This window comes from Schistocerca nitens, chromosome 8, assembly GCF_023898315.1.
Source record: "Schistocerca nitens isolate TAMUIC-IGC-003100 chromosome 8, iqSchNite1.1, whole genome shotgun sequence".
NCBI classification, from domain to species: domain Eukaryota; kingdom Metazoa; phylum Arthropoda; class Insecta; order Orthoptera; family Acrididae; genus Schistocerca; species Schistocerca nitens.
The window spans coordinates 383,327,688-383,343,474 of NC_064621.1; the positions used below are offsets into that span (position 1 = coordinate 383,327,688).

The 15,787-nt window shown below is 40.7% G+C and overlaps 1 protein-coding gene across 3 annotated transcripts in view; it reads left to right on the forward strand.

Annotated features, from left to right (window-relative positions):
- Positions 1-15,787, forward strand: part of LOC126198899 (ethanolamine kinase 1) — a 153,667-nt gene that overhangs the window by 3,356 nt on the left and 134,524 nt on the right. Inside the window, exon 1 of one of the 3 annotated variants that reach the window (XM_049935521.1) lies at positions 10,884-11,042. The exons of the other annotated variants lie outside the window; for them this stretch is intronic. Coding sequence (XP_049791478.1) covers positions 10,917-11,042 — 126 coding nt within the window. The 5' untranslated portion in view covers positions 10,884-10,916. Of the gene's footprint in view, positions 1-10,883; positions 11,043-15,787 lie in introns of those variants that run through there. 3 annotated transcript variants of the gene reach the window in all.

Here is a 15,787-nt window from a genome sequence, read left to right on the forward strand (position 1 = left end):
TCTCTCTCTCTCTCTCTCTCTCTCTCTCTCTCTCTCTCTCTCTCTCTCCCCCCTCCCCCACTCTCTCTCACTAGCTAGCTAAGTGGAGTTTGCCCGGTTGTCACTTTCCCAGGAAAAAGAATAAAATATCTCAGAGTAGTTTAATTACTTTATTTACTTGTTTTTGAAAACTCAACACAATATGCTAAATAGAGAATAACGAATTTCTCAGACCACAGTAATATTAACACAGCACTGGAACATCAACATTTTGTTTGCTCACATCAATTGATTGTAAATGGCACTGTCCTCAACCTTCTTCCAGCGTCTGTGTAAATAAACTCGAATGTATGTAAAGAGACGAATATCATATTGCAGACATAGAAAAATGTCTCTAAAACTGGGAATGTGACCAGTCAGCCTAACGAATCCAAAAACAATGGATTGGACAATAGTATCAAGCGTTTTTATTATTTGTACATTTCACTCCCTTCCCAACCCTACCCTTACTGTCATTAAGACTAATCATCAATGAGATTTTATCCATTTTGGTTGAACACTGCAGCTGCTTTCGTAAATTACACTGTAGGAAATACTGCAACCAGCCACAAGTTTCCTTGAAATGATTTTATAATACCGTTACTAGTTTTTGGTCTTAGCCCATCATTAAATGGTAGCATTGACTACTTGCAGGTTTTACATTTGTGTCTTCCTGAAAAGCCGTCTTTCGCATATTGTAAGCCAGAGGTTTGGTTTTCTTTTACAATCCAGTGTAGACTGTAAAAGAAAACCAAACCTCTGGCTTATAATATTGAAGCAGGTCTTTTCAGGGACACACAAATGTGAAACTTGCAAGAAGTCAATGCTTCCATCAGATGAAGGACTCAGGCTAGTAATGGTATAATAAAATCATTTCAAGATAACTTGTGGCTGGTTGCAGTATTTCCTATTTATTTATTTATGTAGCGTATGGCTTACATGGATCAAATAATAACATAAAATCAAGTACAGATATCTAAGACAGTGTCAATATGATCATGATTAGATTAGATTAATACTTGTTCCATAGATCATGAATACGACACTTCGTAATGATGTGGAACATGTCAGGTTAATAAAAGATGTCTGTACAAGATATTAAATTACACAAAATATTGCATGACACTAATGTTTAAGTTGTTGTTTTCTTTTCCCCCTCCCTTAATTTATATCTAAAAATTCAGCCAATGAGTAGGAGTTGTTGTCATCTAGAAATTCTTTTAATTTATTTTTAAATGTTGGTTGGCTATCTGTCAGGCTTTTGATGCTGTTTGGTAGGTGACCAAAGACTTTTGTGGCAGCATGATTTACCCCTTTCTGTGGCAAAGTCAGATTTAACCCTGCATAGTGAAGATCATCCTTTCTCCTGGTGTTAAAGCTATGCACACTGCTATTACTTTTGAACTGGGTTGGATTCTTAACAACAAATTTCATAAGTGAATATATATACTGTGAGGTTACTTTGAGGATTCCTAGATCCTTAAATAGATGTCTGCAGGATGACCGTGGGTGGGCTCCAGCAATTATTCTGATTACACGTATTTGAGCAATGAATACTTTTCTACTCAATGATGAATTACCCCAGAATATGATGCCATACGAAAGCAGTGAATGAAAGTAGGCATAGTAAGCTAATTTACTGAGATTCTTATCACCAAAATTTGCAATAACCCAAATAGCATACATAGCTGAACTCAGACGTTTCAGCAGACCATCAATGTGTTGCTTCCAGTTCAGCCTCTCATCAATGGACACACCTAAAAATTTTGAAAATTCTACCTTAGCTACAGATTTCTGTTCAAAATCTATATTTATTACTGGAGTTGTGCCATTTACTGTACGGAACTGTATATACTGTGTTTTATTAAAATTTAAAGAAAGTCCGTTTGCTGAGAACCACTTAATAATTTTGTGAAAAACATCATTTACAATTACATCACTTAGTTCTTGGTTTTTGGATGTTATTACTATACTTGTATCATCAGCAAAAAGAACTAACTTTGCATCTTCATCAATGTGGAATGGTAAGTCATTAATGTATATCAAGAACAGTAAAGGACCTAAGACCGAACCCTGTGGGACACCGTACTTGATAGCCCCCCCAGTTTGAGGAATCAGCTGTTGTTTTAACATTACATGAACCACTTATTTCAACTTTCTGCATTCTTCCAGCTAAGTATGAATTAAACCACTTGTGCACTGCCCCCCTGAAACCATAATGATTTAGCTTATCTAAAAGAATTCCATGATTTACACAATCAAAGGCATTTGAGAGATCACAAAAAAACACCAATGGGTGATGTCCGGTTATTCAGAGCATTTAATATTTGATCAGTGAAAGCGTATATAGGATTTTCTGTTGAAAAGCCTTTCTGAAAATGAAACTGACATTTTGTTAGTACTTTATTTTTACAAATATGGGAGGCTACTCATGAATACATTACTTTCTCAAAAATTTTTGATAGAGCTGTCAGAAGAGAGATTGGGTGGTAGTTGTTGACATCTGAGGTATCCCCCTTTTTATGCAATGGTTTTACAATGGCATATTTCAGTCTATCGGGGAAAACACCCTGCTACAAAGAGCTATTACATACGTGGCTGAGAATCCTACTTATCTGTGGGGAACAAGCTTTAAGTACCTTGCTGGAAATGCCATCAATTCCGTAAGAGCTTTTACTTTTCAGTGAGTTTATTATTTTACTGATTTCAGAGGTTGGTGGAAATACAGTTGTTTCAAACTGCATAGATATGGCCTCTTCTATTAGTAGCCTTGCCTCTTCTAGTGAAGATCTAGATCCTATTTTCTCCACAACATTTAAAAAATGATTATTGAAAATATTTTCAATTTCTGATTGTTTGTTAGTACACTTGTCATTCAGTTCTATGGCACTAAAGTCTTCCTGTGCTCTTGGTTGGCCTGTTTCCCTTTCAATAATATTCCAAATTGCTTTAATTTTATTATCAGAGTTACTGATCTCAGACATGATACACATGCTTCTGGACTTTTTAATAACTTTTCTTAGTACCGCACAATAGTTTTTATAATATTGAACAATTTCGGGGTCAGTACTCCCTCTTGCTGTTAGATACAGTTCTCTTTTACGGTTGCAAGATATTCTTATTCCTTTAGTTAGCCAAGGTTTTTTTATATGTTTTCTTGGGATTATGTTTAACTGTTTTCTTGGGAAAACAATTTTCAAATACCCTTAAAAATGTATCGTGAAATAAGTTATATTTCAAGTACAGTTACAAAACAAACTGCTATATATATATATATATATATATATATATATATATATATATATATATATATATATATATATAATTTTACAGTTTAAAAACAAACAACTATATGCATATTTAGCATTTATTATGATATCTAACTATTAGTACTATATTGTAATATTGAGGCCATTGATCCAGTCCGGTGCTGTGTCTGCAGCTTGGAAGAAATCAGCTGCTTTTCCAGGATATGATCCTAGTGGGCAGGTGATTGTAATGTGTCGGATCGTCTTGTGAGGTTCACCACAGTTGCAGGACGATTCTGCAAATCCCTATTTGTAAAGTGCGTCCTGACACACCATGTGAAGTTCTTATTCTATTAAGTGTCTTCCGTATGTGGCTAGGCAGTTCCATTCCTGACATGATATCAGTATGGGCGATGTGTGTGTGTGTGTGTGTGTGTGTGTGTGTGTGTGTGTGTCAGAGCTATACCAGGGAGGTCTTCGTGGAAAGGTAGACAGTGGTTTGCTAATATATTTTTTCGTTTTCTCTAAGGAAGTGTTCTTGTCTGCGAATGTGTGGGGGAGCAATATGACACAGGGCAGGAAGCCAGGGAACTGGAGTACTTCTTAAGCTACCACTGATTATTCTCATAGTTTCATTCAGCTTGATATCGACTTTGTGTTGCAACTATTTAGCCAAGCCGGGGAGCGGTATTCAGCAACGGAATACACCAGTCTAAGAGCTGAAGTTCTAAGTGTGGCTGCGTCTGCACTCCTGATTGTGCCGCATAATTTGTGGATTATGTTGCTCCTAGTATTAACTTCAGCTGCGGTGTTCTCAAAGTGCCTTTTATACGACAGTGTGATGCCCAGGTATTTCGGACATGGATTTTAGCGTAGGAGGTGGTTGTTAAAATAAACTACTGGTTGCGTATTTGCTTGTCCATTGTTGAGGTAGAAACTGGACGACAGTTCAGTTTTATTCATGTTAGGGGTAAGACTCCAGTCAGCGAAGTATTTGCCCACCACGGAGAGGTCCTCCGTGAGTATATTGCTGGATTGCTGGCCTCTTCTATGGGTTTACTGCAGGCAGCTAGTGCTAGGTCGTCAGCATAACCGTATTTCTTGGATCTTGTTTGAGGCAGGTCAGAGATATATAGATTGAAAGAGTAGGTGAAAGCACCGATCCTTGCAGTAGGCCATTATTCAGTTTCCTTATTTTGCTCTTGCTTTCTCCATGACTATTTGAAAAGGCCGGTCACAAAGCATGTTATTTATTAAGGATACTATTCGGGTGCGCATGGTATTTTACCCAGAAATTTTTAAAGAAGGCCCTCTCTCCAAACTGTATCATAGGCCACAGTTAAGACGACAAAAACAGCAGTGGTTTATAGTTGACGTTCAAATCTAGCTTCTATGTGCGTTGTGAGGCTTAATAATTGGTCAGCACAGCTGCGCTGTGGTCTAAAACCTACCCGTTCCACTGGGACACTTTTCCAATATTCCATGGCCTAATCTGTTTAGAAGCACCCTCTATAGTAATTTGTAGCATGCGCTAAGAAGTGCAATAGGTCGGTAGCTCTCAGGCAGGTTCTTCGGTTTATTTAGTTTTAGTACTGAGATAATTTTGGCTCTTTTTAGATTTTGAAATCCTGTTGGTAAGCTGTTTGAGTAAAATTTAGCCAGCCACTTATTTGTATGTTTGCCACAGTTTTTGAGAAATTCTGGTTGTATCCCATCAAACACAGGGGCCTTACCAGATATGGTGTCATCTAATGCTCTTTTTATTTCTGTTACGGTGAAAGGTCTCGAGTCTGCTTTTGACCGACGAAGATTTTTTAGCTGTCATTTTATACTTTTCTTGTGCTGTTTCATGCTGGGAGCCCTGGAGAGCGTTAAAATTCGTGCGGCTATTTTGTCGGCTGTTACCTCTGGTATTTTCCGGATGGGGTTATTAGTGCTACCTAGTTCCCTCAAGAGGCTCCAAGCTTTCCTGTTCAATCTTTTAAAATTTGTATTGCTTGTGGTTTCTTCCCATTTCTTACGTCGTTCCATGTCAATCGGTTCAGAAGCTCCTCCGCTAACTCAGGGTCTCCACTATTCTGGAACTTCGCTGTTCCAACCAGGGATATATTCCTTAAGGAAGCCACGTGATACAAACCTCTTTCCTGTGGAGATGACAGCTCTTGTAAACTGGTCGTGGTTAATACTTTATGGAGATATCTACCTGGCATTCCATCTAACTGTGCTGCTAGTTTGTCCCAATCTGCTTTCTTCAGGTTCCATCTGGGCCTGGGAGTGGATTTTCCTGCAGTTGAACGGAGTGGGCAGTGTATTGAAAAGAGGGCATAAGATGAACATCAACAAGAGTAAAACGAGGATAATGGAATGTAATCGAATTAAATCAGGTGATGCTGAGGGAATCAGATTAGACGAGACCCTTAAAGTAGTAGAGGAGTTTTGCTATTTGGGGAGCAAAATAACTGATGGTCGAAGTAGAGGATATAAAATGTGGATTGGCTATGGCAAAGAAAGGGTTTCTGAAGAAGAGAAATTTGTTAACATCGAGTATAGATTTGTGTGTCCGTAAGTCTTTTCTGAAAGTATTTGTATGGAGTGTAGCTTTGTATGGAAGTGAAACATGGACGATAAATAGTTTAGACAAGAAGAGAATAGAAGCTTCCGAAATGTGGTACTACAGAAGAATGTTGAAGATTAGATGGGTAGATCATGCAACTAATGAGGAGGTACTGAATAGAATTAGGGAGAAGAGGAATTTGTGGCACAACTTGACTAGAGGAAGGGATCGGTTGATAGGACACGTTCTGAAGCATCAAGGGATCACCAATTTAGTACTGGAGGGAAGCGTGGAGGGTGAAAATGGTAGAGGGAGACAGAGATGAACACCCGAAGCAGATTCAGAAGGATGTAGGTTGCAGTAGTTACTCGGGGATGAAGAGGTTTCTGTAAGGTAATCACACACGCTGACCACTTAGCTGTCCGGCCCTGGTAGCTGAGTGGTCAGCGCGGCAGACTGTCTATCCTAAGGGCCCGGGTTTTTTTCCCGGCAGGGTCGGAGATTTTCTCCGCTCAGGGACAGGGTGTTGTGTTGTCCTAATCATCATTAGTTCATCCCCACCGCGCCGCAGTGGCGTCAAATCGAAAGACTTGCACCAGGCGAGCTGTCTACCCGACGGGAGGCCCTTGTCACACGACATTATTTATATTTACCACTTAGCTACAGAGGCGGGCTCTATATCTAATATTGCGTAGATGAGCCGTACTGTGTTTAATGTGGCAAAATTGAAGGGTTGCCACATCCCCACACCCCCGCGATTCTTCAAAGAACCGAACTGTAATATGTAAAACAGCTTCAAACGTCTGATTCTTTTACAAATGAGTTAAATATTTGATGTTAAACATGTAAGCGAGAAAAAGTTCGGAAAAGGTTTGAAATTGTGTGTGGAGTTTGATGAAAATTGCTGAGATAATTTAGCGTAATGTTGTACCTCTTAATGAGTAGATTGACAGCATTTTAAATTTTTAAATGTTGGAAATCAATTTTTTATTGTCCCTGGAGGCAGTTCGTCGGCAACCTGTTCCGGGTTCCGAGTTAGTCGTTTAGTAATGTGCGCAGGTGTACAAGGTATGGAAAAGGAGTTCGTACAATGTTAGCTACTTCAACAGGTAGCTCTTTTTATGGAGTTAAATTTGTAACAGATGTATTCCATATGCATTTTGTGTTCACGGAGTAAAGGTGTTGGAGTATGTCCTAAGTTGCATGTTCCAGAGGCAAAAAGTTGGAACACGTAGCACTATTCGCATGGGAATAATAAGCTATACAAATTTTATTGTGATTTCGTTATTCAAATTAATACTTCCACTATGATTCTGGTAGCTTGCACTGCAAGCTATTATCCAGATAAGAAGCTTAAAGCTTCCGGCAATGATACACACTTCTGGCGCGGTCGTGAAACTGGACTAGTGTGGTGAGGACAGCGTTAGAAACATCCGTCCATATACGATACAGTTTTTCCGCGATTTCCCTAAATCGGCGAATCCCAAGAGGTTGCTTCGGTGTAGCACGTACAATTTCTGTCCTCGTATCTGTAGCGAAACATGGGAAATGAAATACAACTAGTGAACACATAGTGTCTTAGACAAATAAAATATGCCATAACGAAAAATTATTACTTTCATTGATGTGAAAACATGCTATTGAAATATGATGCATACCTGTTTTATAACATGCAGTAATATAATGAAGCTATAGTGGCAGCGTCACAAAATGTACACAAAATCAGCTTACCATCGTCGCACGTATTTACGAGTAGAATATGGTTAAAGTAGGCTACAGTTCTCGCAGTGGTACCATCTCTAAAGTATCGGTATTGTTCATAAACTGCAGAGCAGTAGCCATAGCGTTTTCGTGCTGTAAGCTCGATAGGTGTCGCTACTGTAAGTCTACACCCATAAGTCAATTATAAAATTGTACAGTATGCGATAAATGAAGGATACATTTGAAGTTGTTGCGTACTGTACAATTTTATAGTTGACGAATATGTGTAGAATTACAGTAGCGACATCTAACGAGATTGACACAATCACATGTCGTTACTCTATTGCAATTTATGAATGGTAGCTATGCCTACAGACGGTATGACTGTGCCGGAACTGTGGTCTAGGTTACAGCGTATTTCAAATATTTTCTATGATAAGCTGATTTTGTGACGATGCCACTCTGGCTTTGCTAGGACATGTTATAAAAATGGTAGGCTATGCCTAGTCACATTTTAATAGCATGTTTTCACATCCATGACAGTAATAATTTTTCGTTATGGCGTTTGTTGTTATTCCAAGACGTAATCTGTTCACTGGTTGTATTTCATTTCCCATGCTTTGCTGCAGACCTGAAGATGGTCATTGCTGACCGAAACTGGTAGCCTAAGGACCAAAAGTTTTGTGATCATTGGATTCTGACCACAATCTATTGGTTATGAACTGCAGATTGAAACTGAAGAAACTGCAAAAAGGTGGGAATTTAAGGAGATGGGACCTGGATAAACTGAAAGAACCAGAGGTTGTAGAGAGTTTCAGGGAGAGCATAAGGGAACAATTGACAGGAACGGGGGAAAGAAATACAGTAGAAGAAGAATGGGTAGCTCTGAGGGATGAAGTAGTGAAGGCAGCAGAGGATCAAGTAGGTAAAAAGACGAGGGCTAATAGAAATCCTTGGGTAACAGAAGAAATATTGAATTTAATTGATGAAAGGAGAAAATATAAAAATGCAGTAAATGAAGCGGGCAAAAGGGAATACAAACGTCTCAAAAATGAGATCGACAGAAAGTGCAAAATGGCTAAGCAGGGATGGCTAGAGGACAAATGTAAGGATGTAGAGGCTTGTCTCACTAGGGGTAAGATAGATACTGCCTACAGGAAAATTAAAGAGACCTTTGGAGAGAAGAGAACCATTTGTATGAATATCAAGAGCTCAGATGGCAACCCAGTTCTAAGCAAAGAAGGGAAGGCAGAAAGGTGGAAGGAGTATATAGAGGGTTTATACAAGGGCGATGTACTTGAAGACAGTATTATGGAAATGGAAGAGGATTTAGATGAAGATGAAATGGGAGATAAGATACTGCGTGAAGAGTTTGACAGAGCACTGAAAGACCTGAGTCGAAACAAGGCCCCGGGAGTAGACAACATTCCATTAGAACTACTGATAGCCTTGGGAGAGCCAGTCATGACAAAACTCTACCATCTGGTGAGCAAGATGTATGAGACAGGCGAAATACCCACAGACTTCAAGAAGAATATAATAATTCCAATCCCAAAGAAAGCAGGTGTTGACAGATGTGAAAATTACCGAACTATCACTTTAATAAGTCACAGCTGCAAAATACTAACGCGAATTCTTTACAGACGAATGGAAAAACTGGTAGAAGCGGACCTCGGGGAAGATCAGTTTGGATTCCGTAGAACTATTGGAACACGGGAGGCAATACTGACCCTACGACTTATCTTAGAAAATAGATTAAGGAAAGGCAAACCTACGTTTCTAGCATTTGCAGACTTAGAGAAAGCTTTTGACAATGTTGACTGGAATACTCTCTTTCAAATTCTGAAGGTGGCAGGGGTAAAATACAGGGAGCGAAAGGCTATTTACAATTTGTACAGAAACCAGATGGCAGTTATAAGAGTCGAGGGGCATGAAAGGCAAGCAGTGGTTGGGAAGGGAGTGAGACAGGGTTGTAGCCTATCCCAGAGGTTATTCAATATGTATATTGAGCAAGCAGTAAAGGAAACAAAAGAAAAGTTCGGAGTTGGTACTGAAATGCATGGAGAAGAAATAAAAACTTTTGAGGTTCGCCGATGACGTAATTCTGTCAGAGACAGCAAAGGACCTGGAAGAGCAGCTGAACGGAATGGGCAGTGTCTTGAAAGGAGGATATAAGATGAACATCAACAAAAGCAGAACGAGGATAATGGAATGTAGCCGAATTAAATCGCGTGATTCTGCGGGAATTAGATTAGGAAATGAGACAAAGTAGTAAATGAGTTTTGCTGTTTGGGGAGCAAAAGAACTGATGATGGTCGAAGTAGAGAGGGTATAAAATGTAGACTGGCAATGGCAAGGAAATCGTTTCTGAAGAAGAGAAATTTGTTAACATCGAGTATAGATTTAAGTGTCAGGAAGTCGTTTCTGAAAGTATTTGTATGGAGTGTAGCCATGTATGGAAGTGAAACATGGACGATAACCAGTTTGGACAAGAAGAGAATAGAAGCTTTCGAAATGTGGTGCTACAGAAGAATGCTGAAGATAAGGTGGGTAGATCACGTAACTAATGAGGAGGTATTGAATAGGATTGGGGAGAAGTTTGTGGCACAACTTGACTAGAAGAAGGGATCGGTTGGTAGGACATGTTTTGAGGCATCAAGGGATCACAAATTTAGCATTGGAGGGCAGCGTGGAGGGTAAAAATCGTAGAGGGAGACCAAGAGATCAATACACTAAGCAGATTCAGAAAGATGTAGGTTGCAGTAGGTACTGGGAGATGAAGAAGCTTGCACAGGATAGAGTAGCATGGAGAGCTGCATCAAACCAGTCTCAGGACTGAAGACCACAACAACAACAACAACATGTGGAAAGGAGAGAAATTCATTCTACAATTCCCGGATCAATGTTTTAATCTGCGACCGTGTTGCAACTTGTGAATCTAATGATCTCATTGCTGATGGGATGTGGAATCCTAATCTTCGTTCCGTAATGATACACATAGGTGATACACTCGTTTATACCTCTTTACCTTTCGACTGCTTCAATTTCCCTGGATGACCACCATAAAATATTATCTGCATTTTAACAAGTGACATGAGAGTTAAGTTTCTAAGTAGCTTTATTCCGATGTTCGAATCTGTGTGCCGGCGACAAAAAACTATCTTTAGGTGCGACGTACTACGCGTCAGCATCACAGCTGCTGTAGTGTTGATACAATCTGCGCGTGATGTGTGAATGGGTTGGTAGGGCAGAGAGAGAGGGAGGGAGAGAGAGAGAGGGGGGGCAGCAGCACTTTATCAGAAACGACATGAGAGCTTACGTAAAGAGGCACTCCTGTGCAGGGATCCTCAGTAGCTCACGGATGCTGGTAGTGTGACGTGACGTTTGTTGCGCTGATGGGTTCACAAAACAACGCGCTCCGTTTGCCGCTGACCATCCAAGAGGATAACCTTCCAGGTGGCTGCGCGGCTCTGCTTAGACACATCAAGCCGCAATGGAACGAAGAAAAGATCAAATTCAAGGTGACAGAACGCGACGCAACTTAGCTAACTACTTAGTATGACGTGCTAAATGGTGCACTACTGCTATAGCAAATCCTGGCGTTTCGTTACTTAAGCAGTCGACGAAAGAAGTTCACATTAAACAACTAATATCCGAACGACGCGCAGTCTTAATCCCACTGGTCTTCCAATCACAGTAACAAACCTAAACATATAGCACTTTCACCACCACAGAAGTACACTTTGTGGTCAACCTATCGCACCCCCGCAATGAAAGTGAAACAAGTCGAAAAATGGCAATTTTTAGTGCGTCATTTCAGAGTGCGGAGTGGCCCAACGTGCACGAAAAATGTAATGAAATTTTAAGGGAGCTTATACTACTTCGTATAAGTTTTATAGAATTAATTCTTTAAATCGAGTTTTCCCACGTATTGCATGTTTGAGTGCCTGCCGGAATGCGATACGGTATGTGAAATTTACGTAGTTGACAGTTATTCCGTCTTTACATTGGATCCTGGCCGTGTTGTTTCAGTATCTGATGCCCTTAATTGTTTCGTTAGTGCGAAACTATCACGCCCTCCCTCAAGCTAGATTAAGACCAAATTATTTTACGGTAGTTAGCGTAATTTAAATCCTGAAAGTTAAATGGCTGTTAATTGCGAAATTGTGTTTGTTACTTAGGAAAGTTGTACATTTTATCATCTTTGACCTTTCTAATTTCTCTGGTGCTTTGTCATGGAAAGAATGGGCATGTTCTCGGCGGTAATTCTACTTTAACTTCAAAAGAAGTGTTAAAAAGCGTATTGGTAATGCATCAAGGTTTATTTGTTTGCAATTTGAGAAAAAGATGAATTTAGAATTTGGCTCTGTGCGTGTAGTTAGACGCATTTAGAGGAGGAATGATCCTGGTGTTCTTATTACTACTACTACTACTACTACTACTACTACTACTACTATTATTAATTGTTGTTAGAGTATTTGAGATACTGCGTTATCAACCGGTAACAGTAATGCTGTTTTAAACAAAAAGTTCGATAGCACAGATGTATCGAGAAAGGAAATTGTGCTTTGCTTTCCCGGCAGACCCTTTGGTGCTAAGGAAGAGAGTAGCGTACCACTATGTGGTAATGAACTTGCGGAGGCGAAAGTGTTTCATCTCTCCATGAAACGTGCGCAAAATAATTCTACTGCGGGGGATGGGTTGGGGGGGGGGGGGGGGGGGGTTGTCGTGAAGAGAATGACGCGAAACTGAACTGACATGTCTACTCTGGTACGGACACCTGTACAAGGTGTATGGAAGTAGTTTATCATAAAGATTGTGGACATGAGTAGTAGTCCACCAAGATGATGATAAAGACGCTGGTATTGCGTTAGGAATAAAAAGGTAAGATACCGCTGTTCTTAACTAGGTTGAACATTGGACTTCCAACTCGGGATCGCGTGATTTAAAATGTGCGAGTATTTTAAAGTCCACCAACAATATTGCTTGTTTGATTGTTCAGCGTTGTTTCATCCTCCCAACCTGTGTCTTTATACCGTTATCAGAATCGCCATAGCCACGTAGTCAGATGATGATGAATTACGGCGTTAGGAAGAGATGTAAAATATCCTCGTCAATTTTTAAAACATTCATAAACTCAATAAGATCATTAAATAAGGTCGTTTTGACCTTGGCAAGAAACTGGGAAGACTATGTTCCTTCGAGAATAAAATTAGAAAGCTGCAAATTTCAGAGGACTGTAAACAAGATACACGTCTTGAGCTTTGCATGTACTATAAAGATTTCAGCAACCAAAACTATGTTAATGACTGTCGTAGGAAAGGAATAAATGAGCTATCGATGGTAAAACATTGGAGCAAGTGTTTTGTTTCCAGTCTCTTGGCTGGGACATGACCTATGAAAAGGCCAAGTACAAAAAAGTAAAACGCTACAGAATACGTGGAGCATTTGTAAGAACTCCCAAGGCAGTTGGACACATAGGAAAGGAGGTTCCTCATATCTTTAAAAACAATTTGAAGTAACATGGTTTGCGTGTGTCGAAGACTAGAATCTCAAATAAAAATTTTTAAGGCTTTGAGGAGAACATCAATTGACAGTCATGAAATTTATTCGTAATTGCGGAATCTTCCTGACATTAGCTGCGTTTGGTATGGTTCAAATGGCTCTAAGCACAATGGGAAGTAACATCTGAGGTCATCATCCCCTACACTTAGAAGTACTTAAACCTAACTAACCTAAGGATATCACACACATCCATGCCCGAAGCAGGATTCGAACCTGCGACCGTAGCAGCCGCGTGGTTCCGGACTGAAGCGCCTAGAACCGCTCGTCCACAGCGGCCGGCAGCTGCGTTTGGTATGGGGATGTTACCTATTGGTAACACATGAAAATGTGTCAGACCGGGAATCGAACCCGAATTTCCCGTTTGTCGCGAGCCTTAACAACTTCGGCTATCGAGCAGGCTTCCAGGACCGACCAGACTTCCATGCGTCATAACTGTGCGCTTCCAGGATCGAATCAAAGGCCCATATGTCATACTGCCTACGACCCCATCGCTCGCAACTTTACTTGGATTCCCACCACAGTGTTTCAGGGAGACAAACATACGAGGTTTGTCCGGAAAATACGTGTAAAAGTTGAATAATAACTTTATTTTACAATTATTCAGGTATTAAAATATGGTCTCCTTCAAAGTACCCGCCCTGAGACGCGATACACTTTTGCCAACGCCGTTTACAGTGTTGATAACATTGCTGAAAGTCTTCAGTCGTGATGTTGTTCAGTTGCCGTGTCGTTTCCGCCTTGATGGCTTCCACATCTCCCAAGTGCCGCCCCCGAAGCACCATTTTGCATTTCGGGAACATGAAGTAACACGGGGCTAAATCGGGTGAATAAGGCGGGTGGTCTGTCACGGTGATTCAGCTTCGGGCCAAAAACTCGCGCATAAGGAGCGACGTGTGACCAGGCGCATTGTCGTGATGAAGGATCCACCTGCCCCCTTTTGCCAACTCCGGTCGAACTCGGGCCACACGAGTTCTGAGACGTGTCAGAACTTCAACGTAAAAATTTCCGTTCACTCTCTGGCCGGGAGGGACAAATTCCTTGTGAACAATGCTCCTAGAATCAAAGAAAACAATCAACATTTTCTTCACATTGGACCTTGATTCTCGCGACTTTTTTGTTCTCGGTTCTCCTGCTTGTTTCCATTCCTTGCTTTGAGATTTGAGCTCCACATCGAATTCGTAAAACCAGGACTCGTCTCCAGTGATGACTCGGTTGAGAAAGTCCCCTCGTTCCTCTGCTTCCAACCAATCCTCACAGCACTCAACCCTCTTTGCTTTCTGTTCTGGCGTCAAGAGCTTCGGTAAGATTTTCGCACACAATTTCTTCATTTCAAGTTTTTGTGTCAGGATTTCGTGAACGATTGTTTTGGGGATTGACAGCTCGTCAGCAATCATTCTGACTGTCAATCTACGGTCTTTAAGAACACAAGCCCGAATTCGTTCAACATCTGCATCGGAACTCGATGTCGACGGGCGTCCTGGGCGAGGGTCATCGTTCACTTCTTCTCTGCCATCCCGGAACCTTTTTAACCACTTGTTCACGGTTGGTTCCTTCAGAGAATTGTCTCCGTAAACCTGTTTCAAACACTCAAAAATCTCACGGCCATTCTTGCCTAGCTTTGCAAGAAACTTAATGACGCGTTGTTCCTCAGAGAGAGCTCCATGCCGACGGCAGGTGAAAAGGGTAACTGTCAACAAGCTGCCGCACACTCCCACCTTCACGCAGAGTGCTCTGACTCGAACTGAGCGTTTATGGGATTGATTACAGCAGTAGTCCCACCTGGCGGTGACTGCAACTTACAACATAAAGACATAATTCAACTTTTATACGTATTTTCTGGACAAACCTCGTATTTTAGTGACGATCTTGCGGCTGTCACCACCCACCAAGAATGTCACCACCAACAACTGTTGCTTCAGACATTTTTAAAAATAACAAGTATTAGCAACGGGCAAGATGACGACCGCAATACTAACGCTGAATACGCTTGTCCTCTTGAAACCGTGTGGCGGGAATCCAAGTAAAGTTGCGAGCGATGGAGTCGTAGACAGTTCTGGAAGCGTGCTTGAATAGCCAGAGTTGAGGTGAGCGCGACAAATAGGAAATCCAGGCTCGACCCCTGGTCCGTAACAAATTTTCATGGATCACAGGTAATATGGTCTCACCTAATGCAGCTAATTTCAGAAAGATCCCGAATTGCGAGTGAATTTCGTTTCTTCGGACATTTTAAAAATAAGAATCGGTAGACACAGAGAATATTTTGAACTCAGACCTGTCTTATCTTAGCCTAAATCTGAAGACAGAAGAAGATGACAATAATACGATAAGGCATTAAATAGTAAGTTTTTGTAAGTGTAAATGTGCGGAAAATAAGAGTGATCTTGACACTAACGATAGATGGATCTGAACTCTTCGGGTAATTTTCCTTGAAGGCACGACCCCTACACACTGCAACGAGATGATCGGGAAATGAATTCTCGCAGTATAGACTTCAAAAGACCTCACCAAAGAGGCCGTTACTAATCATTAACAATAGCAGTTGCTTAGCGGTTTTGTTTAAGGTGAGCGCGTATGAGCCATGAAACAGATATGTATAAAATGCATGTTTGACCATCAGATGCTTTTATTTTAAAACCAAATAGCGACCGGTTTCAGTCACGGACCACCCTCATGTATAAGGGTTAAAGTGGTTTAAGCCACA